Below are 25,615 nucleotides of genomic sequence, written 5' to 3' on the forward strand. Positions count from 1 at the left end.
CAACCAGACTAGACCATCAGCAAAACTACCAAGAGAAATACTCATCGTTTATTAGCAACAGCATAACGATGTTATTAAAAAGAATCCACAGACTTATTGTACTTTAAAAATGTTGAAATTAAATCAAATGCACACATTCACTTGTATATTTAGTTTTAAACATATTGTCGCGGACTGAGTTTAACTTGGCTGTTGGGCCGCGTTAAACGTTCTGGAGTTCATTAAACGCATCAAGCAGAGATCTGATTGGCTCTCAGTTCTGTCGCTCAGCCTGTTGTCAGGTAGTTTGGACCAATGGGGTTCAGCTATGGGCCGAATAAGGGAAATGGGAGGACTGGAGCGGGAGCAGGGGAATATAAAGTTGGGAGAAGCGCTCTCGTGTCGGCGGGAGAGATTCAGGAGTTGCTGAATTAATTGTTCGGCGTTTGCTGCGGTCTGCAGTAACCAGAATAAAGAACCTTAAAAGAGGTTAAGTCTCCGTGCCTCAGTGTGGGAAAAGGACACTACATTATTGTATTGCTCTTTCAAAATTACATTTAAAAATATGTGGCGTTTATGGCTCTCTCTCGACAAAAAAGGTTCCCGACCCCTGCCATAGATTAAGGGGATTCATAGATTAAATGACAATACGACCCCCACCACTAGGTGGCGGTAATACGCATCGGCAACAAGACTCAACCGGAAGAAGAGCCCGGACCAAACCGGAAAAGAAAGTTTTGGCGGGTGGTTTGTTTACTCCGCGGAACCAGTAAGAACATTTGAAAACGGAGATTTTCTTTAGTAGAAACGTTTCACTGACATCCTCTTTACCAGAAAACCGACCCCGGTTTCCGGTAGAGGCTGAGAGTCCGGTCTGGTAGAACGTTTACCGACAGAATGGCGTCCAATGGCGGATTTAAAACTCCAAAAACCGTCCGGACCAGGAGTTCGGGGGGAACCCCCGTCACCATCCCGGCATCGCCCTTCATGAAGAAGTTGGGCTGCGGTACCGGAGTCAGCGTCTACCTGATGAACAGGTGTGTGTTCCGGTACCTGTCCGGGGTGTACCCCGCCTTCGTCCAACGGTAGCCGGGACCGGGACATAGTGGGTCAGGAAGATAGAAACATGTTCTTCCTTAGACCTGCTTCAGAGGATGAACGTCATTACATGTAAATAGAATGTAACATTACATGTTAAAATATCTGAAGGAAACATCTAAAAGTTATGTTTAAGTCAAATAATCAGTCAGTAAATCTTTTAAGTGGAGTTTAGTGGATCAGGGAGAAAACAAGGATTCATTATTTTCATCAATCAACAAAAAGTATGGAAGCGATTCTGTAGCATAATTAAAAATAAAAACCAAAACCACAAATTTTCTAAATGAAGCTGCATTTTTTAACTAAAAAATAAAAAAAATGAAAAATCAATTCTTCTTGAGGTTTTGGCTTGTATTTTGAATTATGCTACAGAATCTCTATAAAAATGTGTGAACAAAAGAGAAACAGAATTCAAATCCAAATTAGTCCTCATCAGTTCATGTAGGACCTGACAGGAACTCTGCGGGTCCAAACATCCTGCTTCTCTGGACACAGGCTTTGTCTCATCCTTCTGCCGTCATGTGATCCCAGACCCAGAAGACAAACCGTATTTTCCTGTGGATCCAGAAGACAAACCGTCTTCTTCTGTGGACCCAGAAGAAGAAACCGTCTTCTCCTGTGGACCCAGAAGTAGAAACCGTCTTCTCCTGTGGACCCAGAAGACAAACCGTCTTCTTCTGTGGACCCTGAAGACAAACCGTCTTCTTCTGTGGACCCAGAAGAAGAAACCGTCTTCTCCTGTGGACCCAGAAGACAAACCGTCTTCTCCTGTGGACCCAGAAGACAAACCGTCTTCTCCTGTGGATCCAGAAGACAAACCGTCTTCTTCTGTGGACCCAGAAGAAGAAACAGTCTTCTCCTGTGGACCCAGAAGTAGAAACCGTCTTCTCCTGTGGACCCAGAAGACAAACCGTCTTCTTCTGTGGACCCTGAAGACAAACCGTCTTCTTCTGTGGACCCAGAAGAAGAAACCGTCTTCTTCTGTGGACCCAGAAGAAGAAACAGTCTTCTCCTGTGGACCCAGAAGACAAACCGTCTTCTTCTGCAGTTATTTCACCGTTGGCCTCGTCGGTCCTGATCATCCTCTGACGGCACCGCAGTTCCAGTTTTCCTTCAGACTTGACTTGCCTCCACGTTGTTTTTTTTGGCTGACAGTCCTTCAGGACAGACTTTTCCAGACGGGTGAACTTTAGTCTCACTGTCAGATCTGAACTGATGGTTCTGCTGGATGTCTTTTGGTTTCACTGATGTCTGCTTCTTCAACCACTGCGTCCACTTTTCTCATCACTTCTTTGTGCTTCAGAACGTCTGGAAGCGTCTGCTGTCAGATGTTTGTCGGGGACAGACGGATGCTCTAGAACCTCCTGAAGTCTTGACAGCGGTTTCCCTTCAGTGTGGCGTTGATGATAATCTGTTGGTTGATCAAGAGCTTGATGCGTCATGATGGGTGGGGCAGAGGCTTTCGGTCCAGCCAAGAACGGCTTGTCCGGCTCTCAAACCCACGCTTTCACTCAGGCACAGGAAAAGGTCACAGCTTCTGATGTTTTTCTGATGGATGGATGGCTTTTAGGGAATTCTAGGGGTTATGGGTGTGGCTGTGGATCAGTAAAGACTCTGAACGTCCCGTCCTCCCCCAGAGAGGAGCAGATGAACGCGTCTCCGTGGGCAGTGAAGAAGATCAACAGCAAATGTGAATCCAAACAGGCTGCCGTTTACCAGAACCGTCTGAAGGAAGAGGCCCGCCTCCTGCGAGGAATCGACCATCCCAACATCATCGGTAAGGAGGCGATAGACGGTCAAACGTGGGGGGGGGGGTCTGACGACAGGATGCTCCTGCACGGTCTGTTCCCTCTGCAGGTTTTCGCGCCGTGGCCACCGCCAAAGACGGCTCCGAGTGTTTGGTGATGGAGTACGGCGGGGAGCGGTCACTCAACGACCTCATCGAGCAGAGGAGGGAGCAGGGTCTCAAGGCCTTCCCCGCCGCCAACATCGAGAAGGTGGCCCTGCATGTGGCGCGCGGCCTGCAGGTGAGACCCCGCCTCCTTTTTTCTGCGTGCTCCTGCAGAACTTCACGATTTCCCTGTTTCAGTACCTCCACAACGAGAAGAAGCTGCTGCACGGCGACATGAAGTCCTGCAACGTGGTCATTAAAGGAGACTTTGAGAGCGTGAAGATCTGCGATGTGGGCGTGTCTCTGCAATTAGACGAGAACATGACAGGTGAGCTGTCCAGTCTGAGCATGTTCAGTAGGACTCAAGTTGATCTTCGGCAGCTAGCTAGTCCGTGTGGAAGCAGGTTATGTAAACTCACCACTGTGAACAAATACTTGTTTTATGGCCTCCACGTTTCTGGAGTGAATGGGCGGAGCTTCATACGAAATGACGGAGCACCTTTGTTGAAACAGTAAAAACATTTCCATCTAAAACTATTGAAGTGACCTGCAGCCTCATGCGGTCAGGCTGACATTGACTCCACCCCCTCCAATCATGTAACCACAAGAGAAAGCCTTTATTTTGAAAACCGCTGCTGTCCAGTAACAACTTCCTGTCTTCAGTCTCTGACCCAGAAGCAGAATACATCGGTACCGAGCCCTGGAAGCCCAAGGAGGCTCTGGAGGGGGGCGTGATCACGGACCGGGCGGACATCTTTGCCTACGGCCTGACGCTGTGGGAGATGATAACTCTGTCCATGCCTCACCTGGAGATGCTGGAGGAGGAAGAGGATGGTGAGGATGAAGGTGTGCGGTTTTACGCAGCCATGTAGCCGTCTTAGTTTGTGGGTCACCGACACTTCAGTTTGTTCCTCAGACTCCACGGAGAGGAGCTTCGACGAAGACGCCTACTACGAGTGTCTGGGGACGCGGCCGCCGTTGGAGGCGGAGTCTCTGGGAAGCTGCTACCAGAGGGTGGTGGAGCTCTTCTACGTCTGCACAGAAGAAGACTCCAGGAAGAGACCGTCTGCATCCCAGATCGTCCAGGCTTTGGACGGCCGGCACTGAGCATGCTCAGTCAGTGATGGACAGCGATGGTAGAATCAGAAAGGTTTATTAAAGTTCTGTACAACAACACGGGTCTCCACGTTTCTCAGAACCAACAGAAACGGGATTAAAACTCTGCAACTTCAACACAAACATTCAGGCAACAAAGTTGTACACCAGGAATGTGGGGGTGCGGCAGTACTGAGTGGCGAACAGCTTCCCATCAGGGGTGGGGTCAGAGAACGCCAGCTCCTCTGTGGTCAGGTGACTTCCAAAAACGAAGGAGCTCCTGTGAGAGAGGAGGAGCGTCAGGATTCAGGGAGTCGCCGTGTCGGATAAAAAGGCGGCGTGGGCCCCCACCTGACTGTGTCCAGCATGCGGGTGGCGATGCCCTGTCGCCGGGCCGGCCCAAAGACCCAGATGCGACTGATGCCGCACAAAGCCGGTTCTGGAACGGTGGAGCAGCACCAGGCCCGGTGGCGCTCCAGGATGTCGTCCCTCAAAGCCTCAGCTGCAGCCGCCTGCTGCACCACCCTGTAGGCCTGTGGGGGGGGGCACGCTGGGTTATGAGAGGTTTGGAAACAAAAACTGGCCTCATCGACACCCCCACCTGGCGAATGGGTTCAGCCACCACACAGCCCACCACCATCCTGTCCGTGTTGATGAACAGGTAGGTTTTGGACCGGGACGGCCGACTCAGCGCCACCTGCTGGAAACCCAGTTCGTCGTCCGCCACGCGCCGTACGTCCTCCGCCTGCGTACGGACACACCTGTCAGCCGGGTCCACGAGGACTGAGGACCAGCCGGTCCGGTTTTACCTTCTTATGGGCGTGTTTGGGGTCTTCGGGCAGAATCAGGATAATTTTTCCATCCCAGAAGTCGGCCACCACCCGCTCCTTCTTCCAGCCCTGCAACCAGAACACTGATATGACCCCCCCACCTCTGAGAGCAGACAGCGTGACATGGCACAACCCACCGGGTGGGGGTGCAGGGGGTACAGGACCTTCATGACTTCCATTACTGCACCAAGCAACGGAATAACCCCCCCCCTGAAGGAGAACCCCTCCCCACCATGACAGAACAAGCTGAACCCTGCTCCTGAGCTTCTAACTACCGTTCCAGCAGGTCTACCTTCCTCCTCTAACGCTCCTTTTTTTCTCCTCTGGTTCTTAAATGAACTCCATCTAACACTCCTACATCCCATAATATACACTACTGTAACCGTGACGGCGTCTGCTGAGACACTTTGGCGTACTAAACAGAACCAGCTGATTGGTTCTTACCACAAACTTGATGGAGCTGAGGAGCTTCAGGTGGAAGTGGGAATGCTGGAAGACGTCTTCAGGGTTGTCTGCGCTGTAGACCATCCCACAGGAGCTGCAGGTCGTCGCTCCAAAGCCTTTCTGACCAGCGTCCTGCAAACAAACAGTCTGTTCAGCCCTGCAGCTCCCCAAAGTAGAGGCGTGACGATAACCTCATCACCGCACGGTTTTTAAAGTTCTGCCTATGGTGATTGGAACTACAACATGAAACCTTCATCGTTGCTGATCATTTACTTTTTCTGCTAGTCCTGTGTTCAGACTTCAAGGGCTTCTGGGGGAAACTGCGACACCAACCCCCCTGCTGGTTCATCACCGCGGTGATCAAAAATCCCACACCATCTCAGCTCTACCCCAAAGCCCACCAGAATCAGTCTGAAGGTCAATTCCTCTGTTCTGCAACCACAGGTTAACCTGCACGGCTCCCTCTGCAGGTGACGAAGCTAAAGTGGACTTTAGAAACGGAGAAGACGTTACACCTGATGGTCTTTTTCCCACTGAAACCACCAAAGCAGCTAAAGGTTTACTGGACACCTTGGATGGTGGATGGTTGCTAGGAATTGAACCACTAACCCTTGAGCCATATTTAACTCACCAAGTCAGTCAATCTTCCGTTAATTAATGATGATATTAATTTCGCTATTCTTGTTGACGAGGAGAGGTCTGTCTGGTATTTGTGTGCACAGGGGGCGGGGCTGTTGTTCAGACAGTCCGCGGCGTCCACACAGGAACGCCACCAAAGATATACGATGGTGGAAAGAGCTGAACGGTCCAAATGCGGCTCTCTGTGTTTCAGTGAGATAACCATCATGTTCTCAGATGGTCGTGGAGCCTTTAACACCGTCAGGTAGAGCGAGAGAGCAGCGTGAACGTGGAGGGGGCGTGTCTGCAGCTATCCACCATCCTGTCATGACCGTATGTTGAGCTGTCTGTGTGGAACACGCAACAATGAACAGAACAGGTATAGGGTGGGGGCGGGGCTTAGACTCACCGCTTATGACTCCAGACAAACTAACAGCTGCTTCCTAATAAAACATAGTTGTCATCCATAAAATTAATATAATTTATTAGGTTTACTGGATTTAAATAAATCAATAGATGGAGTCTGCATCAAAGTGAATCTGTTTCCATCATCTGACAGACAGAAAAGTCTATTCAGGGTTGTGGCAAATCAACAAAAGATCAAAGGAAACATCGCTCATTAAGAATAAAAACAATTAAATCAATAAATATCCTGACAGCATCTTGAATCAATACAATTATGGCCAAATGAACTATCGCGATATATCAGCAAAAACATTTTTTCTAACACATCTAGTGTTTTGGCTCCCTGTGTTTTCATCCAAATGTCTCTACAGAGGTTCAGCTTTGACCTCTGCTCTGATCCATTCATGAATGTATGAAGTAAAGTGTTTTGTTAAAAAAATAATGTTGCATAATGAAGAAATAAAACACTTCTTAATTTGTTATTATTCATTGATTGATTTTTCTTCCTCAAAAAGTATCAATAAGAGTACCGTTAAACCTTAGCGATACCCGTCCCTACATGACCACATGACCACATGACCACAGACATCAACAGACCTTTGCTTTCAGGTCAGCCACACACACACACCCACCACAACTACACACACACCACAACCACACACACCCATCACAACCACACACACCCACCACAACTACACACACACCACAACCACACACACCCATCACAACCACACACACACCCACCACAACTACACACACACCCACCACAACTACACACACACCCTCCACAAATACACACACCCTCCACAAATACACACACCCACCACACACACACCCACCACACACACACCACAACTACACACACACCCACCACAACTACACACACACCCACCACAACTACACACACACCCTCCACAAATACACACACCCACCACAACTACACACACACCCTCCACACACACACACACACACCCACCACAACTACACACACACCCAGCACAACCACACACACACCCATCACAACCACACACACACCCACCACAACTACACACACACCCTCCACACACACACACACACACACCCACCACACACACACACACACACACACCACAACTACACACACACCCACCACAACTACACACACACCCACCACAACTACACACACACACACCCACCACAACTACACACACACCCACCACAACTACACACACACCCACCACAACTACACACCCACCCACCACAACTACACACCCACCACAACTACACACACACCCACCACAACTACACACACACCCACCACAACTACACACACACCCTCCACAAATACACACACCCACCACAACTACACACACACCCACCACAACTACACACCCACCCACCACAACTACACACCCACCACAACTACACACACACCCACCACAACTACACACACACCCACCACAACTACACACACACCCACCACAACTACACACCCACCACAACTACACACACACCCACCACAACTACACACACCCTCCACAAATACACACACACACCCACCACAACTACACACACACCCACCACAACTACACACACACCCACCACAACTACACACACACCCTCCACAAATACACACACCCACCACAACTACACACACACCACAACTACACACACACCCTCCACAAATACACACACACACCCACCACAACTACACACACACCCACCACAACTACACACACACCCTCCACACACACACACCCACCACAACTACACACCCACCACAACTACACACACACCCACCACAACTACACACACACCCTCCACAAATACACACACCCACCACAACTACACACCCACCACAACTACACACACACCCTCCACAAATACACACACACACCCACCACAACTACACACACACCCACCACAACTACACACACACACACACCCACCACAACTACACACCCACCACAACTACACACACACCCACCACAACTACACACACACCCTCCACAAATACACACACCCACCACAACTACACACCCACCACAACTACACACACACCCACCACAACTACACACACCCTCCACACACACACACACACCCACCACAACTACACACACACCCACCACAACTACACACACACCCACCACAACTACACACACACCCACCACAACTACACACACACCCACCACAACTACACACACCCTCCACAAATACACACACCCACCACACACACACCCACCACACACACACCACAACTACACACACACCCACCACAACTACACACACACCCACCACAACTACACACACACCCTCCACAAATACACACACCCTTCACAAATACACACACCCACCACGACTACACACACACCCACCACAACTACACACCCACCACAACTACACACACACCCACCACAACTACACACACCCTCCACAAATACACACACACACCCACCACAACTACACACACACCCACCACAACTACACACACACCCTCCACAAATACACACACCCACCACAACTACACACACACCACAACTACACACACACCCTCCACAAATACACACACACACCCACCACAACTACACACACACCCACCACAACTACACACACACCCTCCACACACACACACACACACCCACCACAACTACACACCCACCACAACTACACACACACCCACCACAACTACACACACACCCTCCACAAATACACACACCCACCACAACTACACACCCACCACAACTACACACACACCCTCCACAAATACACACACACACCCACCACAACTACACACACACCCACCACAACTACACACACACCCTCCACACACACACACACACACCCACCACAACTACACACCCACCACAACTACACACACACCCACCACAACTACACACACACCCTCCACAAATACACACACCCACCACAACTACACACCCACCACAACTACACACACACCCACCACAACTACACACACCCTCCACACACACACACCCACCACAACTACACACACACCCACCACAACTACACACACACCCACCACAACTACACACACACCCACCACAACTACACACACACCCTCCACAAATACACACACCCTCCACAAATACACACACCCTCCACAAATACACACACCCACCACACACACACCCACCACACACTCACCACAACTACACACACACCCACCACAACTACACACACACCCACCACAACTACACACACACCCTCCACAAATACACACACCCTTCACAAATACACACACCCACCACGACTACACACACACACACCACAACTACACACACACCCACACACACACCCTCCACAAATACACACACACCACAACCACACACACACCACGACTACACACACACACACACCACAACCACACACACACCCTCCACAAATACACACACACCACAACCACACACACACCCACCACAACCACACACACACCCTCCACAACTACACACACCCACCACAACCACAGAATTACACAAACAAAGGACAAAAAGTTCAAAAATTGACGATTCGTCAATTACTCACAATGATCAGCTGGTCAGCGTGCCCCGCCTCCCTCTTCCTGCGGACGCTCCGCTCCTTCAGCGCTCCTGGAGGAAGGTGTCGTGAGCGTAGGAGGCCACTGGAGGCGCTGCAGGACACGGACGGCTGCAGAGGCGCGCTCCTTAACCTGAACACAAGGGGGGCCGGCAAGATGGCGGCGTGACCGGTTTGTTTTTATCGAGCTCCGAGCACCTAACTTTTTTATTGAGCATTTTTGAAGCAGCAACATTTTGCTTTTTCTTGAAAACGATCGGTGAACGTTGTGGATTGTACTTTTTGGATACTTTTTACAAATTCCCACCATTCAAAATGCCCAAACCTCCTAAAAGAAGCGAATCTTCAAAAGACAAACACAGCTCCGCTAGCTTGTTGTTAGCCGACGAGCACGACTACTTCGGCAGCAGCATGGACATTCCCGTGACTTCGGAGGAGGAATTTCCTTCACTCCCAGTGACCCCAAGTAAGCCTCCTCTTGCTAAAAAGCCTACTATGCCCTGGTCCTTGAAGTCAGATGAAGCAGTCAATATGCTCGCCGAACTAATCAACTCAAGAAGCGATGCTCTTGAAAAAATGGTTGAAACTGTCCGTTCCGAAATTAAACTCATAAATGACAAAGTTGAGGTCATGGAAAAACGTGTGGAAAAAAATGAGGAATTTACATCGAGATGCTTGGCCCGGGTTGCAGAAATGGAAGCTTATGGTCGTCGATGGAATCTGAGGCTCTACGGTCTTCCTGAGGCTGAGAAGGAAAACGTGCGCGAGGAGGTGATAAACATTTGCCAGCATGTTTTGCCCTCAGAAAAAGAAAAGTTTCCCGATGCTGTTGATGTCGCTCATCGGATGGGAAGAAAACGCCAGGAGGACCCGAGGCCTCGAGGGGTTCTGATCAGATTCATCTCCCGGCGTCTGAAGGAGGAGGTTTGGAGAGCGGCCAAGAAGAACGGGTTTCTCCAAGCCAAAGGCCTGCGCTTCAACGAGGACCTAACAAAGGAGGACAGGGAGAATCGGCAGAAGCTGTGGCCGAAAATCAAGAAAGCACGCGAGGAGGGAAAGGCGGCTTACTTCGTGGGAGGCCGTGGATTTATTAATGGGTCAGAAGTTCACCCATGAAAATAGAAAAGGAAGAAAAAGGAAAAATAAATAAATACGAGACTTTTTTTTGGATTTTTTTTCTTTCTTTTTTTTTCTTTGTTTTCCCAACCATGTGAGGAGTCCAGTGTGTTCTCCTCTGCATTCTCAGGAACTTTCCCCCCTCTCGAATCCCTTTTCAATTCTATATCTGAGTTGGGGTTTTTTTTGGGGGGGGGGGGTGCAAAGGGAGGGGGAAAGGGAAGGAAAGTAGAGGTTAAAAAGAGAAGGAAAAAAAAAAAAAAAAGTTCTCTTTTCCGTACTAAAGCTGTTAAGATTTTATTTTGGTGCTGTTCTCGATATTGCACTGTTTGTTAAATAACTTTATAGTTTTTATAAAACAAAATCTTTTTTCTGTGTGTTGTTTATTGTTCTAGTTAATCTGTTTACTCTATCTTTTGTTTCTTTTAATGCCAGGGGGCTACGCAACAATGTTAAACGCAAAGCTTTATTTCTATTTGCTAAGAAGTTTCATTCAGATCTCTGTTTTTTACAGGAGTCTCATTCAATATCTGATGATGCCAAATTCTGGAAGTGTCAGTGGGGTCATTCTTTATGGTTTTCACACGGTACAGAGCGATCGGCCGGGGTAACAACTCTAAAAAATAGGTTTAGTGGGGATATTTTACTTACTGAAAGTGATCCATCAGGTCATTATATTTGCCAAATACTACAATGTGATGATAATATTGTTATTTCAGCCAATATTTATGGATACAACACTGTCAAAGAAAATGAACAACTTCTTTTCTCTATAGAAAACATATTGTTGAAATGGTTAGAAAAATTTCCAAATGCTATCATATTGTTGGGGGGTGACTTCAATAATGTCCCAGATAATAATGCAGATAGGTGGCCTCTTCGTGCGCCGGATGGAAGCAACACCAAGCTAAAGAATTTTATGGAGAAATTTGACCTCCATGATATATGGAGAAGGAAAAACCCTGATGTCAAATGCTTCACATGAAGGAACAAAACGGGTACAAGTCAGTCCAGAATTGACTTTTGGTTGATCTCAAAAAGTGTTGCCATAGATCAGATTGATGTAAACATTAGCCCCACCCCTCTTACAGACCACAAAGCCATAGTTATTAAGATAAAGTTTACCACCTCTAAGTCTTATGCCACTCATTCAGCTTATTGGAAACTTAATAGCTCTATTTTACTGGATGACTCTGTTAAAAAACAAATCAAAAGAGAAATAGCACATTTTTGGTCTAAAGCTAATTAATATAGAAAAGAAATATGGTTTACACTGGGAGCTTTTTAAATTTGAAATAAGTAAATATCTCAGAAAAGTAAGTAGTGATAAAGCTAAAAGTAGAAGAGCACATGAAGCAAATGTCATTTCAAAAATAACTCACTTGTGTCAAAATACAGCTGACACACTATCAGATGAAGATAAACTCCAACTCTCTAACCTTCAAACTGAACTGGATCATTTATATCTTCAAAAAGCCAAGGGAGCTTTTGTGACATCTCGATCAAGATGGCTTGAAAATGGTGAACAAAATTCACATTACTTTTTTAATCTGGAGAGACACCATTCTAAAGGTAGTAGCATTCACAAAATTAATATAGATGGAACTATTTCAGGAGACCATAAAGTCATTTCTAACTATTGTTGTGATTTTTACCAGAAACTTTATAGCTCTAAACTTTGTCAAGTTTCAACAGATGCCTTCATAGATTCGTTAACAGTCAAAACCATCACTGAAAGTGAAAAGGAGCAATGTGAAAGCATGATAACACTTGAGGAAGTCCAAAGGCCATAGAACAACTTAAATCCAATAAATCACCAGGGACAGATGGGCTGACTTCAGAGTTTTATAAATGTTTTGCTGAGGATCTGTCTCCCTTTTTACATCAAATGTTTTTAGAAAGTATAGATAAAGAACTTCTTCCTACGACATTGACTCAAGGCTTGATGACATTAATTCCGAAATCTGGAAAAGACCCATTGTTCTTAGATAACTGGCGTCCAATATCGCTACTAAACAATGATTATAAGATCTTCGCAACAATCTTGGCTAAGAGACTAAAATTGACACTGGACTCAGTAATTGATGAGACCCAGTCTGGCTTTATGTCAGGAAGACATATAATGAATAATATCAGGCTAGTTTTGGACATTCTTGATCATCCAGACATTATAAATGGTAACGGTTTTATTTTATTTTTGGATTTTTACAAAGCATTTGATACCGTAGAACATAAATTCATTTTTCATTGTCTTCAAAAATTTGGTTTTGGAGAATACTTTTATTCAGCTATTGTTACATTATACAAAAACTGTAACAGCTCTATTAAATTAGCAGGTGGCACCTCTCCCAGATTTAATCTAGAGAGAGGAATTAGGGAAGATTGTCCTGTTTCTCCGTATCTTTTCCTTTTAGCTTCTCAACTGTTAACAGATCACATTAAATCCAGTGCAGTTGAAGGCATCAATCTCATTGACAAAGAACTAATTATTACTCAACTTGCAGATGACACTAGACTTTTTCTAAAAAATGAAAAGCAAATTCCTGTTGCTTTTGACGTTATTGGGACATTTTCAAAGGCGGCCGGTCTTTGTCTGAATGTGAATAAATGTGAATTAATGGCAATTAAAGAAGGTGCTGCTAGTACTTTGTATAATCTTCCAGTTAAATCTGAAGTTAAATATTTAGGTATTTTAATAACAAAAGACCAACATGCAAGAAGCTCCCTAAATTTTAACCCAATAATAGAAAAAACTCAAAGGAAATTGAATCAGTGGCTCTCCAGAGATTTATCTTTGAGAGGAAGGATTTTACTCAGCAAAGCAGAAGGTATTTCCCGCTTAACATACGCAGCTTTGGCTTTACATGTTGATGATAAAATTATCAAAGAAATTGAGAAAAAGCTTTTTAATTTCATCTGGAAAAACAGAACCCATTACTTAAAAAAAAATGTTCTCATGAACTCCTATGACAAAGGTGGCCTCAATTTTCTCGATTTTTCTACCTTGAATAACACATTTAAAATTAATTGGCTGAAACAACTTTTTAGAAATCCCAGCTCCATTTGGAACACTATACCTCTTCATATTTTATCTAAAGTTGGTGGTGTTGATTTCTTTCTCATGTGTAATTATGATGTATGTAAAATCCCACTAAAATTATCTGCATTTTACCGCCAAGCCTTCATTTCATGGTCCCTTGTATACAAACACAACTTTTCACCTCACAAATATTCTATCTGGAATAACAGGGACATTTTATATAAACGTAAATCACTCTTCATAGAACATTGGTTTCGAAATAAGATTATTTTTGTGTATCAATTATTTAACAACCAGGGCTTACTTTTAACTTATGAGGAATTCCTATCTAAATTTAACTTCCCTGTTCCACCTTTAGAATATGCTAGAGTGTTTGGAGCTATTCCTTCTGGTGTCTGCATGCTGTTTAAATTCCAACACAGAGTTAATGTTGAGGAGCCTTTTCTACTCTCTCCCATAAATACTCCTGTGGGGAAAATATGTCTGACCGGTTATCCCAGGAAAAACAACAAAGCAATACGAACATTATTTCAAACGAACGTTGTTTCATTTCCTCGTAGCATGTTTTATTGGAACATGTTTGTTGAAGACATTGCATGGAAGGAGGTTTGGCAAACACCCAATAAATTTTTAATCACTAATAAGGTTAAAGAAGTTTCTTTTAAGCTTATCCATAGAATTTACCCAGCTAAAATGTTTATTCAAAACAGATTTAAATTAAACATTGACACACTCTGTAGTTTTGGTTGTAATTCCCCTGAAACAGTTATCCATCTTTTTTGGCATTGTCCCAAAGTGAAGGTATTTTGGCAGAAGATATGTGATTTTATTAATGATAAAATTCATTCTTGTTTTGTCTTATCTTGGAAAGATGTTTTGTTGGGTCTAATATCAAACAATATGCAAAAGGACTCTGCTTTTCTTTTAAATCTTTTACTAATTTTGGCTAAATTCCATGTTCATAAATGTAAATTTTCTGGTAGAAAACCTTGTTTCACTGTATTCCTTTCTGAATTAAATCAGTATATCAACAGTATTCTAAATTCAGAGAAGCAAAAAGCAATCAGAACATTGTCTGTATGTGATAGATTCAGTATTTTCTCGTAGAGTTTAACCCCCTGGCTTATTTCTCTCTATTCTTGTTCTTCTGTTTGTTACAGTTGTGTATTTGATATTTACAGTTGTGTTTTTATTGCATACCTAAAAGTACATCTTTGTAAAATGACATAATGTGCAATAAAGTTGCTTAAAAAAAAAAAAAAAACCTGAACACAAACATCTACATCATCCAGCTCGCCATGACACCTCCTGCTCCTCCTCTCAAGCCACACCCACCTTTTTGAAGCAGAACCAAAGATCGGGTAAACGGCGGCAGACTCTGAAAGACCAAACAGAACCCGTCAAGAAACAGAGCGCGAGAGCGCACACATCTGAACGCATCTGTTGGTGTCTGTGACGACAACACAAACACACACCTTTGGGAGGGGCGGAGTCCACGGAGACGCTCAAAGATTCTGTCTGTAAAAACACACAAGTGAAGTGTAGTTTGAAACACATGCACACAAATGCACGCCCGACGCACGCACACACGCACATACATGCATGCACTGACGCACACACACATACATGCAGGCACTAAAGCACATACATGCATGCACAGACGCACAGGTGAAGTGTGTACCTGCAGCTCCAGGTGAGTTTGTTGCTCCTGATCGTCTGAGCAGCTGAAAGATAAAGATCATCAAGTTTACAGTCAGTCACAGCAAAACCTGCTGATCTGAAACCATGAAGAACCTTCTGTCCTGAGCAGCTTCCTCCTCCTTCCTCAGGTCCACCTGAGCGCCGCTGCTCGTTTTCCTCTTCTCGCTCTGCTGTCAAAAGTCAGAATTGATCAAAGATGCTTCCTTAATCAATGGTTTCCTGTTGGAAACCAGCAGTACCGTCCGGACGCCTTCATCTGAAGTAATGCTCCACAGGGCCAGTGATCACTGGGGGGGCCTCTTACCTGCTGGGGGGGTTTCCTGCAGGAGGCGGGTCTAAATGAAGACTTGGGAGTCCACCTTTTGTACATGGATGCAGCCTTTCTTCCGGTAGCGAAGAAGGCGGCCCCCACAAAGAGGTGGGGCTTAGGTTTCAGGGAAGCTTTGAAGGTGAGGGCGGGGTTGCCCTCCGACAGCCTGGTTTTAGCCCCGCCTTCTGGTTTGTGGTCATCAGCACGAATGCGACTGTAAGAAAACACAGGTGTGACCGACGGCCCCCCCCCACAGGTCAAGAAGAGCAGGTCCACAGCCAACCTGCTGGGTCTGGACGGGTTCTTCTTTGACGAGATGTTTCTGATCTTCTGTTTGACCACAGCGGGGGCGGGGGCAGGATGGGGCAGGTACTCCTTCAGAACCCTCCTTTCCAGGGGGGTGAGGTAGCTGGGCTTGTTCCTGCCATAGAAGGAGCTGGTGACCACAGCCGGTTTTGGTGGAGGCGTCCCATGAGGTCCTTCAGACAGACAGGGGGGGGGGGGGTCAGGTCCACATTTCCACTAAGGATTAAACACCCACCCCCCCTCACAGACGTCTGACCTGCATCTCCACGCAGGAGCTTCCGTGGAGACGCCTGGAACTTCCTCGGAGATCGGGGTCTTCTAGGGGACGACGGCTCGCCTCCCCCCCCTTTGGTTGGATGACTGTTGGAGTGGGGCGGGTGGAGATGGGGGCCGACCATGAGGAAGGGTTGAACGACTGATTACTTATTGATGTAAGGTGGTTTGTGGTTCTGACAGTCCCACCGGTACCAGTACCAGCAGCTTCCAGGAACCTCCGTACCTGTCAGAGTCCAGAGACGGCAGCTTCCTCCTCCGGATCATCTTCAGAGTTCACCTGAGGACAAAAGATGAGACGGTTTTCAGGTGCAGAGGTTCTGAAGAACCGCTGCCGGGTCAGAACCAAACGAAACAAACACCCCGGGCATTCAGAGCGCAGTTCAGCTACAAAACTCTAAAATGAAGTTATCCACATAAAGCCGTAAGCAGTGTGATGACATCATCTGGTTCCGGAAGTTCCAATAAGGTTCTCGTCATGTACTAGTTCTGTCAAAACTGTTGTTTATACTCAAAACTGGAAAAAATAATTAGGAGTTATGACGTCACCCACAGCGGGAACGATATTTGTGTTGAATAGTAAAGTTTAAATTAAAAAAAAATAACACTGACAGCAAGCTAACAAGCTACAAATGATCAAAGAAGCGGGAACCGCGCCGGCGCGCGGACACAAACCGTCGCTGCGGGATCCGCGCGGGGTCACTTAGCGCCAAAAACACGGAGACGTGACAGAAATTATCTCACGCAGGAATATTTCAGTGAAAACAGTCAAAACTCCGCGCGCCTTCTTCTTCTAGACGTTTTGAAGAGCGCGCCTTGAGAGCGTTACAACCGGAAGCGGAAAGGCAGGGCCTCGTTCGTGGCTTACAAGAATAAAAGCTGACAGTTTTTCTCAACACCAATGGAACGGTCCTGCCTTCGCTGTTTCTGTAGACTTTCTTAGAAAAGTATTTGAACCATTACGTGAATGAAGACGTGACCTTCATTCATGTTTTCAACCCAAATAAAAGTTCAGGTTCGTTTGGATTCAGTCTGTTTCATATCACTTGGTTCAACAGTGTTGTTTATCGTGCCAGAGTTCCTATCCATCCATATTTTAGCATGATTGTGGAGCCATGGGGTCATCTACGAACAAGGGTCACTAGAAATCTGCCAAAGACCTTCAGAAATGTGTGCAAAGTAAAAACAAACCCACCAACGTTGAAGCTGACAGCACGAACCACTGACCGACACGCCGCACAGCATTCAGGTCTAACTCTGGAAAAACACAGGAGGATTTTTAATAAAAGCATCTTGCAGAAGAATCTGTGCTTAAATGTAATGCATGATATTGTAATGACGCAGTCATAGAACGAGGTTTATTAAATAAGCTAAGGTTTTTGTTGTTTCTGTCAGTTTTAAGCATTCAAAGGTTTTAGATGTAGTTTTTGTTGGCGTGGTTTGTTGTGTTGATGAAATGAAGGTCTGCACACAGTTCTAAGCTGTTCACCTTCATCCTCAGGGCTGTATAGTGAACCTTCATCCTCTTCAGTCCCGTCTGGATCAACATCGTCACTGCTATGACACCGCTGGACCATTAGTGATGACACGTCTGTTTTGCTGCTCCTGAATGAAGTTCATTAATGACAACTGTTTCAATGCAATAAATAAATGTTTACGTAGATCAAAGGAATGTTTTTGTTGTTTTTTCATGCCATCAGACATTTGTCATTTATTCCTGTTGGTTTTTGTGCTCGTTTGTTTTGTATAAATGCTCACTCACAGATTTTTTTTATAGAAATGGTAGCAGATTCTGACAGGAGTAACAACTATTCATGAATGAAAACCGGAATTGTTTTGTTAGGACATCCGGTTACGTCACGGTGAAAGGCCTTGAGGTCTTTTATTTTGTAGAAACGTGTGGACTTCCCGTCACTCCGTTGTTACGTATGTCCGCGAGGTATTGAGCGCGTGCGGCTGTTTGTGGCCGCAGAGCTTCGTTTTCTTCAGAAACAGATCGTTCTTAAAGCGGGGGGGTTGGTTCCACCTGGGAGGGGGGATGAAATGGTGTTTTACTTCACAAGTGCCGGTGAGTGCAGCATTTGGGTGTGTGAGTGGGGGGGTGTCTTTGTGTCATTAACAATCGGATTGTTGCTTTTTTTCTCAAGTGGTGGACCCCCCCTTCACGATCTACATGGGGAAGGACAAACATGAAAGTAAGACTCTTATTTTGATGACAGCAGAAGCTGTTAACCTTCCTCTTTGCCTTCCAGCTGCTTCCTATAGGGGGCGCCACAGAGCATCCTCCTCCTCCCTCATCTCCTCCCTGCTCCTCCTCTCAAACGTCTCCTTCCCTGCATGGATCTCCAGAACATCCATGATCTGTTCCTCTGATGGATTCAATCATCCATCCTGGTCCCTCAGAGGACCTCAGACCTTCATCTCTGGCTGCTACACCTGTTCTCCATCCTGGTCCATGGAGGTTCCTGTTCCACCTGCAGAACGTCCCTCCACCGTCTCCCACTCTCATCCATGCCCTGAAGAACTCCAACGTTCTTCTCTCTCTGAATGCCAGTCTTAGATCTACAAAGATCTGCTTCTCCAGAAGGTTCCTCTGGATGATCCTCACAGATGTTCCTCTCCGTCTAGCTTCCTTCCTCTGCAGTTCCTCCAGCCGTTCTCCTTCAGAACCAGGAAATGTTCAAGTCAGCGTTGTTGTTGAACGGAGCAAACGGCCACAAAAACAACAATCTGATGCACTAAAATGCAGACAAAGACGACGAGCTGAGACAGAAGAAGGTCATGAGACGGCGACATGCTGGGGGGGCTGATGGCGGCCTGTGGTTGGGGGCATGTTCAGATGTGGGGGGGGCTGTCCTTGTTCTGGTTCTGACTGTAAACATGTTCTTCTCCAGATGAAGACCTGATCAAGTACGGCTGGCCCGAGGACATCTGGTAATGCGGTTCCTGCAGGGTTCCTGCTGAACATCTGAGCTTTGTTCTCTGAAGACGTTCTCCTTCACCTGCAGGTTTCACGTGGACAAACTCTCCTCCGCTCACGTTTACCTGAGAATGCCAAAGGTGAGTCCGCTCAGACGAACCTGAAGGTTCCTCCTGAAGGTTCCACAGACGGTTCCTGATGTTCCCGGCTCTGTTCTGAAGGGCGGGACGATAGACGACGTTCCTCCAGAGGTGTTGGTGGACTGCGCTCAGCTGGTGAAGAACAACAGCATCCAGGGTGAGTCTAGAGGTTCTGCCGGTTCAGGTTGGACGTTCTGAGGCCGTCAGCTGCTGTGTGCTCAGGTTGTAAGATGAACAACATCAACGTGGTCTACACGCCGTGGGCCAACCTGAAGAAAACGGGGGACATGGATGTGGGGCAGATCGGGTTCCACCGTCAAAAGGAGGTGAGCCGCCTGAGCGGACGCCGGTCCTGCCGAGGCCTCCTTCACTCCCCGACCTGCTGTCCTGCAGGTCCGCGTCGTGGCTGTGGAGAAGAAGATCAACGAGATCGTAAACCGTCTGGAGAAAACCAAAGTGGAGCGCTTCCCAGATCTGGCAGCAGAGAAAGAATCCAGAGATCGAGAGGAGAGAAATGAGAAGAAGGCTCAGCTGCAGGAGCAGAAGAGGAGGGAGAAGGAGGAGCAGAAGAAGAAGAAAGAGCTGGAGGAGCTCAGGTACAGCTGCTCCTCAGGTCCTCCGCAGGTCCTCCTCAGGTCCTCCTCAGGTCCTCCTCAGGTCCTCCTCAGGTCCTCTGCAGGTCCTCCGCAGGTCCTCTGCAGGTCCTCCTCAGGTCCTCCTCAGGTCCTCTGCAGGTCCTCCGCAGGTCCTCTGCAGGTCCTCCGCAGGTCCTCCTCAGGTCCTCTGCAGGTCCTCCTCAGGTCCTCCTCAGGTCCTCCTCAGGTCCTCCTCAGGTCCTCTGCAGGTCCTCCGCAGGTCCTCCTCAGGTCCTCCTCAGGTCCTCTGCAGGTCCTCCTCAGGTCCTCCTCAGGTCCTCCTCAGGTCCTCTGCAGGTCCTCCGCAGGTCCTCCTCAGGTCCTCCTCAGGTCCTCCTCAGGTCCTCCTCAGGTCCTCTGCAGGTCCTCCGCAGGTCCTCCTCAGGTCCTCCTCAGGTCCTCCTCAGGTCCTCCTCAGGTCCTCCTCAGGTCCTCCTTAGGTCCTCCTCAGGTCCTCCTCAGGTCCTCCTTAGGTCCTCCTCAGGTCCTCCTCAGGTCCTCCTTAGATCCTCCTCAGGTCCTCCTCAGGTCCTCCTCAGGTCCTCCTTAGGTCCTCCTCAGGTCCTCCTCAGGTCCTCCTCAGGTCCTCCGCAGGTCCTCCTCAGGTCCTCCTCAGGTCCTCCTCAGGTCCTCCTCAGGTCCTCCTCAGGTCCTCCTCAGGTCCTCCGCAGGTCCTCCTCAGGTCCTCCTCAGGTCATCCTCAGGTCCTACTCAGGTCCTCCTCAGGTCCTCCTCAGGTCCTCCGCAGGTCCTCCTCAGGTCCTCCTCAGGTCCTCCGCAGGTCCTCCTCAGGTCCTCCTCAGGTCCTCCTCAGGTCCTCCTCAGGTCCTCCTTAGGTCCTACTCAGGTCCTCCTCAGGTCCTCCTCAGGTCATCCTCAGGTCCTCTGCAGGTCCTCCGCAGGTCCTCCTTAGGTCCTACTCAGGTCCTCCTCAGGTCCTCCTCAGGTCCTCCTCAGGTCCTCTGCAGGTCCTCCTCAGGTCCTCCTCAGGTCATCCTCAGGTCCTCCTCAGGTCCTCCTTAGGTCCTACACAGGTCCTCTGCAGGTCCTCCTCAGGTCCTCCTCAGGTCATCCTCAGGTCCTCCTCAGGTCCTCCTTAGGTCCTACACAGGTCCTCTGCAGGTCATCCTCAGGTCCTCTGCAGGTCCTCCGCAGGTCCTCCTTAGGTCCTACTCAGGTCCTCCTCAGGTCCTCCTCAGGTCCTCCTCAGGTCATCCTCAGGTCCTCTGCAGGTCCTCCTCAGGTCATCCTCAGGTCCTCCTCAGGTCCTCCTTAGGTCCTACACAGGTCCTCTGCAGGTCCTCCTCAGGTCCTCCTCAGGTCCTCCTCAGGTCCTCCTCAGGTCCTCCTCAGGTCCTCCTCAGGTCTTCCTTAGATCCTCCTCAGGTCCTCCTCAGGTCCTCCTCAGGTCCTCCTCAGGTCTTCCTTAGATCCTCCTCAGGTCCTCCTCAGGTCCTCCTTAGGTCCTACTCAGGTCCTCTGCAGGTCCTCCTCAGGTCCTCCTCAGGTCCCCCTCAGGTCCTCCTCAGGTCCTCCTCAGGTCCTCCTCAGGTCCTCTGCAGGTCCTCCGCAGGTCCTCCTCAGGTCCTCCTCAGGTCCTCCTCAGGTCCTCCTCAGGTCCTCCTCAGGTCCTCCTCAGGTCCTCCAAAGGTCCTCCTCAGGTCCTCCTCAGGTCCTCTGCAGGTCCTCCGCAGGTCCTCCTCAGGTCCTCCTCAGGTCCTCCTCAGGTCCTCCTCAGGTCCTCCTTAGGTCCTCTGCAGGTCCTCCTCAGGTCCTCCTCAGGTCCTCCTCAGGTCCTCCTCAGGTCCTCTGCAGGTCCTCCTCAGGTCCTCATTAGGTCCTCCTCAGGTCCTCCTCAGGTCCTCCTCAGATCCTCCTTAGGTCCTCCTCAGGTCCTCCTCAGGTCCTCCTCAGGTCCTCCTCAGGTCCTCCTTAGGTCCTCCTCAGGTCCTCCTCAGGTCCTCCTCAGGTCCTCCTCAGGTCCTCCTCAGGTCCTCTGCAGGTCCTCCTCAGGTCCTCCTCAGGTCCTCCTCAGGTCCTCCTCAGGTCCTCCTCAGGTCCTCCTCAGGTCCTCCTCAGGTCCTCCTTAGGTCCTCCTTAGGTCCTCCTCAGGTCCTCCTCAGGTCCTCCTCATGTCCTCCTCAGGTCCTCCTTAGATCCTCCTTAGGTCCTCCTCAGGTCCTCCGCAGGTCCTCCTCAGGTCCTCCTCAGGTCCTCTGCAGGTCCTTTTCAGGTCCTCCTCAGGTCCTCCTTAGGTCCTCTGCAGGTCCTCCTCAGGTCCTCCTCAGGTCCTCCTCAGGTCCCCCTCAGGTCCTCCTCAGGTCCTCCTCAGGTCCTCCTCAGGTCTTCCTCAGGTCCTCCTCAGGTCCTCCTCAGGTCCTCTGCAGGTCCTTTTCAGGTCCTCCTCAGGTCCTCCTTAGGTCCTCTGCAGGTCCTCCTCAGGTCCTCCTCAGGTCTTCCTTAGATCCTCCTCAGGTCCTCCTCAGGTCCTCCTTAGGTCCTACTCAGGTCCTCTGCAGGTCCTCCTCAGGTCCTCCTCAGGTCCCCCTCAGGTCCTCCTCAGGTCCTCCTCAGGTCCTCCTCAGGTCTTCCTCAGGTCCTCCTCAGGTCCTCCTCAGGTCCTCTGCAGGTCCTTTTCAGGTCCTCCTCAGGTCCTCCTTAGGTCCTCTGCAGGTCCTCCTCAGGTCCTCCTCAGGTCTTCCTCAGGTCTTCCTCAGGTCCTCCTCAGGTCCTCCTCAGGTCCTCCTCAGGTCCTCCTCAGGTCCTCCTCAGGTCCTCTGCAGGTCCTCTGCAGGTCCTCCTCAGGTCCTCCTCAGGTCTTCCTCAGGTCCTCCTCAGGTCCTCCTCAGGTCCTCCTCATGTCCTCCTCAGGTCCTCCTTAGATCCTCCTTAGGTCCTCCTCAGGTCCTCCTCAGGTCCTCCTCAGGTCCTCTGCAGGTCCTTTTCAGGTCCTCCTCAGGTCCTCCTTAGGTCCTCTGCAGGTCCTCCTCAGGTCCTCCTCAGGTCTTCCTCAGGTCCTCCTCAGGTCCTCCTTAGGTCCTCTGCAGGTCCTCCGCAGGTCCTCCTCAGGTCCTCCTCAGGTCTTCCTCAGGTCCTCCTCAGGTCTTCCTCAGGTCCTCCTCAGGTCCTCCTCAGGTCCTCCTTAGGTCCTCCTCAGGTCCTCCTCAGGTCCTCCTCAGGTCCTCCTCAGGTCTTCCTCAGGTCCTCCTCAGGTCCTCCTCAGGTCCTCCTCAGGTCTTCCTCAGGTCCTCCTCAGGTCCTCCTCAGGTCCTCCTCATGTCCTCCTCAGGTCCTCCTTAGATCCTCCTTAGGTCCTCTGCAGGTCCTCCTCAGGTCCTCCTCAGGTCCTCCTCAGGTCCTCTGCAGGTCCTTTTCAGGTCCTCCTCAGGTCCTCCTTAGGTCCTCTGCAGGTCCTCCTCAGGTCCTCCTCAGGTCTTCCTCAGGTCCTCCTCAGGTCCTCCTTAGGTCCTCCTCAGGTCCTCTGCAGGTCCTCCTCAGGTCCTCCTCAGGTCTTCCACAGGTCCTCCTGTCACGGTTCCGTCTGTGACTTGTGTTTTCTCTGCAGGAGTTATTCGGCCCTCATGACGTCTGAAAACATGAAAACCAACGAGGTGAGACTGAAGCTGCAGAGGTGGGAGGAGAATCGGCCATTTTCTGGAACCTTCTCTGTTCTCTTTCAGGACGGCTACGATTCTGACGACTTCATGTGAAGCATGTGACCGCGCTCCGGCAGACAGCGGCCGGCCGCTCTGCGCCAGAATGACACAAAGACCCGCAGACGTCCTCAGAGCCGAGGTCTGGATGGGTTCTGATTCCGGATGATGGTTTTGTTTCCGTCTGAGCCCATTAAAGCGTGAACTCCTGGGATGTGGCGTCTCTGGCGTGAAATGACTGACGCCTCAGCAGAAACGGAACTCCATCTCTTCATCTGCTGTCACTGAAAAGGGATCTTATTTTGGCGGAAATGCCATCGGCATCCTGGTTTGGGAAATCTGTGGTGGTCTTTGTACATCTGGGCCAGAACCTCTGGTATAAAAGTTCTGTTTGTGGTTCTTCCGATGCTTTGCTTTGGGTGGGATGCCCTCTGCATTTACCCCGACTTTGACAAGAAGCCCCTGATTCTGACATTCTTGTGAGAAATACCACGGTGGAAAAAAAACACAATTTCCCTTTTGAGCCTTCAAAATAAAGTCCTTTTATAAAGTGTACATTTAAAGCGTTTCCTGATCTATTGAACTCTGTTACAAGAATAAACATATTAATTAGCCTAACTCTAATTTGGTCTTTAAGCCACTAGGGGCTCAAGCCGTAATCATTCAGACTTTAATGATGTTTTACAAACAAAACACAAAAAAGTCACCAGGAGAGAACACGTGTGAGTAGCTTACAGCCATTGTTAGAAATCTGACACTTTAAGGTGTTGATGAATCGGTGGAGTTGGAGAGGATGTCTTTTAACCTGGATGAGACTGCATAGTATTGATTTTATTTAGATAAAGTGTAAAATAAAAGTTAGTCTGACACCACCAATGAGCTACATGGGCTAGAGTCGCTACGCTCGCTTGTTGCGTAAGCAAAGTTGGACGCCATATTGGAGAGGTGGAGACGCCGGCTCACCTCTGTGCTGGAAAAACACGGATGTGGATATCAAAAGCCAGATGTGCCAATGAGAAACAGGAAAAGTCACTCAAGTCTGCATTGATTTTTAAACCTTTCACAACAGGGAGAGCCAGAGGCGTCTGCAGAAAAAGCTCTTCGCTTCTGCTCTGAGGTCAGAGGTCATCAGAACACAGGAAGCGGCGCTCAGCCATTAATCCCACAGCTTTAAGCCATTCAGCGTCTCCATAGGCTTACCTGTCCTTTGCTGAACGGCATGGGCGTGGCACTTCGAGCGTTTTCCCTCAAACGCCAAGCTCCGCCTCTCTTCGTTCCAGTCCGGATTTACAGTCAGACGTTCTCGCTGATGGAAACGTTCTGCAGAGGCGACGGTCCCGCTGGTGACTTCAGTGTAACCCTTATGCCATCCTAGGCACTTTAACATTGGGAGTTGGGTCATCTAGACCCACTAGACCAGGGGTCACCAACCCTGTGCCCGCGGGCGCATGGGTCGTTGTGGCGTCCGCAGGGAATGCACACAAATTTTTTTATTTATTTTTTTAATTGAAGCAAATATTGAACAAACAATCACGGCACGTCTGTCAATGACAACAATATCAATTCTGAGATAAAGGTCGAAAACAAATATAACTTAAAAAAATAATCAATAAAAATAAGGGTCTAT

General features: G+C 48.6%; 3 protein-coding genes across 5 annotated transcripts; 2 read left to right on the forward strand and 1 right to left on the reverse strand.

Annotated features, from left to right (window-relative positions):
* Positions 1 to 690: 690 nt before the first annotated feature.
* Positions 691 to 4,142, forward strand: pbk (PDZ binding kinase). Of its 2 annotated transcripts, none has more exons than XM_004084877.4 (6): positions 691 to 1,016; positions 2,715 to 2,854; positions 2,935 to 3,104; positions 3,167 to 3,296; positions 3,632 to 3,814; positions 3,885 to 4,142. In XM_004084877.4, exons 1-6 carry the CDS (start codon positions 877 to 879, stop codon positions 4,073 to 4,075), a joined length of 954 nt encoding a protein of 317 aa, XP_004084925.1. In that variant the 5' UTR covers positions 691 to 876; the 3' UTR covers positions 4,076 to 4,142. The 2 variants fall into 2 exon arrangements, with proteins under 2 accessions (XP_004084925.1, XP_011491507.1); XM_011493205.3 differs by having other exon boundaries at positions 3,632 to 3,802.
* Positions 4,106 to 17,492, reverse strand: esco2 (establishment of sister chromatid cohesion N-acetyltransferase 2). 2 transcript variants are annotated; one of them, XM_023952697.1, is made up of 15 exons: positions 17,316 to 17,492; positions 16,867 to 16,920; positions 16,624 to 16,727; positions 16,345 to 16,540; positions 16,056 to 16,275; positions 15,845 to 15,921; positions 15,732 to 15,774; positions 15,526 to 15,568; positions 15,386 to 15,428; positions 9,883 to 10,027; positions 5,338 to 5,469; positions 4,873 to 4,962; positions 4,665 to 4,808; positions 4,415 to 4,596; positions 4,106 to 4,343 (listed from the first exon to the last, which is right to left on the reverse strand). In XM_023952697.1, the coding sequence occupies exons 2-15, from the start codon at positions 16,905 to 16,907 to the stop codon at positions 4,211 to 4,213; spliced, it is 1,593 nt and encodes a 530-aa protein (XP_023808465.1). In that variant the 5' UTR covers positions 16,908 to 16,920; positions 17,316 to 17,492; the 3' UTR covers positions 4,106 to 4,210.
* Positions 17,493 to 18,524: 1,032 nt separating this feature from the next.
* ccdc25 (coiled-coil domain containing 25) lies at positions 18,525 to 24,551 on the forward strand. The gene is made up of 9 exons (XM_023952980.1): positions 18,525 to 18,708; positions 18,788 to 18,835; positions 19,535 to 19,574; positions 19,649 to 19,700; positions 19,782 to 19,857; positions 19,923 to 20,026; positions 20,094 to 20,296; positions 23,901 to 23,946; positions 24,016 to 24,551. Exons 1-9 carry the CDS (start codon positions 18,684 to 18,686, stop codon positions 24,043 to 24,045), a joined length of 624 nt encoding a protein of 207 aa, XP_023808748.1. The 5' UTR covers positions 18,525 to 18,683; the 3' UTR covers positions 24,046 to 24,551.
* The last annotated feature ends 1,064 nt before the right edge of the window (positions 24,552 to 25,615 follow it).

This window comes from Oryzias latipes, chromosome 24 (assembly GCF_002234675.1).
Source record: "Oryzias latipes chromosome 24, ASM223467v1".
NCBI lineage: Eukaryota > Metazoa > Chordata > Actinopteri > Beloniformes > Adrianichthyidae > Oryzias > Oryzias latipes.

Coding starts and splice junctions, on each gene's coding strand:
- pbk (XM_004084877.4), top strand. CDS start 877: ATGGCGTCCAATGGCGGATTTAAAACTCCAAAAACCGTCCGGACCAGG. Junction 1,017..2,714: donor AGCGTCTACCTGATGAACAG/GTGTGTGTTCCG, acceptor GTCCTCCCCCAG/AGAGGAGCAGATGAACGCGT. Junction 3,815..3,884: donor AGAGGATGGTGAGGATGAAG/GTGTGCGGTTTT, acceptor TTTGTTCCTCAG/ACTCCACGGAGAGGAGCTTC.
- esco2 (XM_023952697.1), bottom strand. CDS start 16,907: ATGATCCGGAGGAGGAAGCTGCCGTCTCTGGACTCTGACAG. Junction 16,728..16,866: donor CCGTCTCTGGACTCTGACAG/GTACGGAGGTTC, acceptor CCACTCCAACAG/TCATCCAACCAAAGGGGGGG. Junction 15,922..16,055: donor GCAGGAAACCCCCCCAGCAG/GTAAGAGGCCCC, acceptor GACTTTTGACAG/CAGAGCGAGAAGAGGAAAAC.
- ccdc25 (XM_023952980.1), top strand. CDS start 18,684: ATGGTGTTTTACTTCACAAGTGCCG. Junction 19,858..19,922: donor GAAGAACAACAGCATCCAGG/GTGAGTCTAGAG, acceptor CTGTGTGCTCAG/GTTGTAAGATGAACAACATC. Junction 20,297..23,900: donor AAAGAGCTGGAGGAGCTCAG/GTACAGCTGCTC, acceptor TTTTCTCTGCAG/GAGTTATTCGGCCCTCATGA.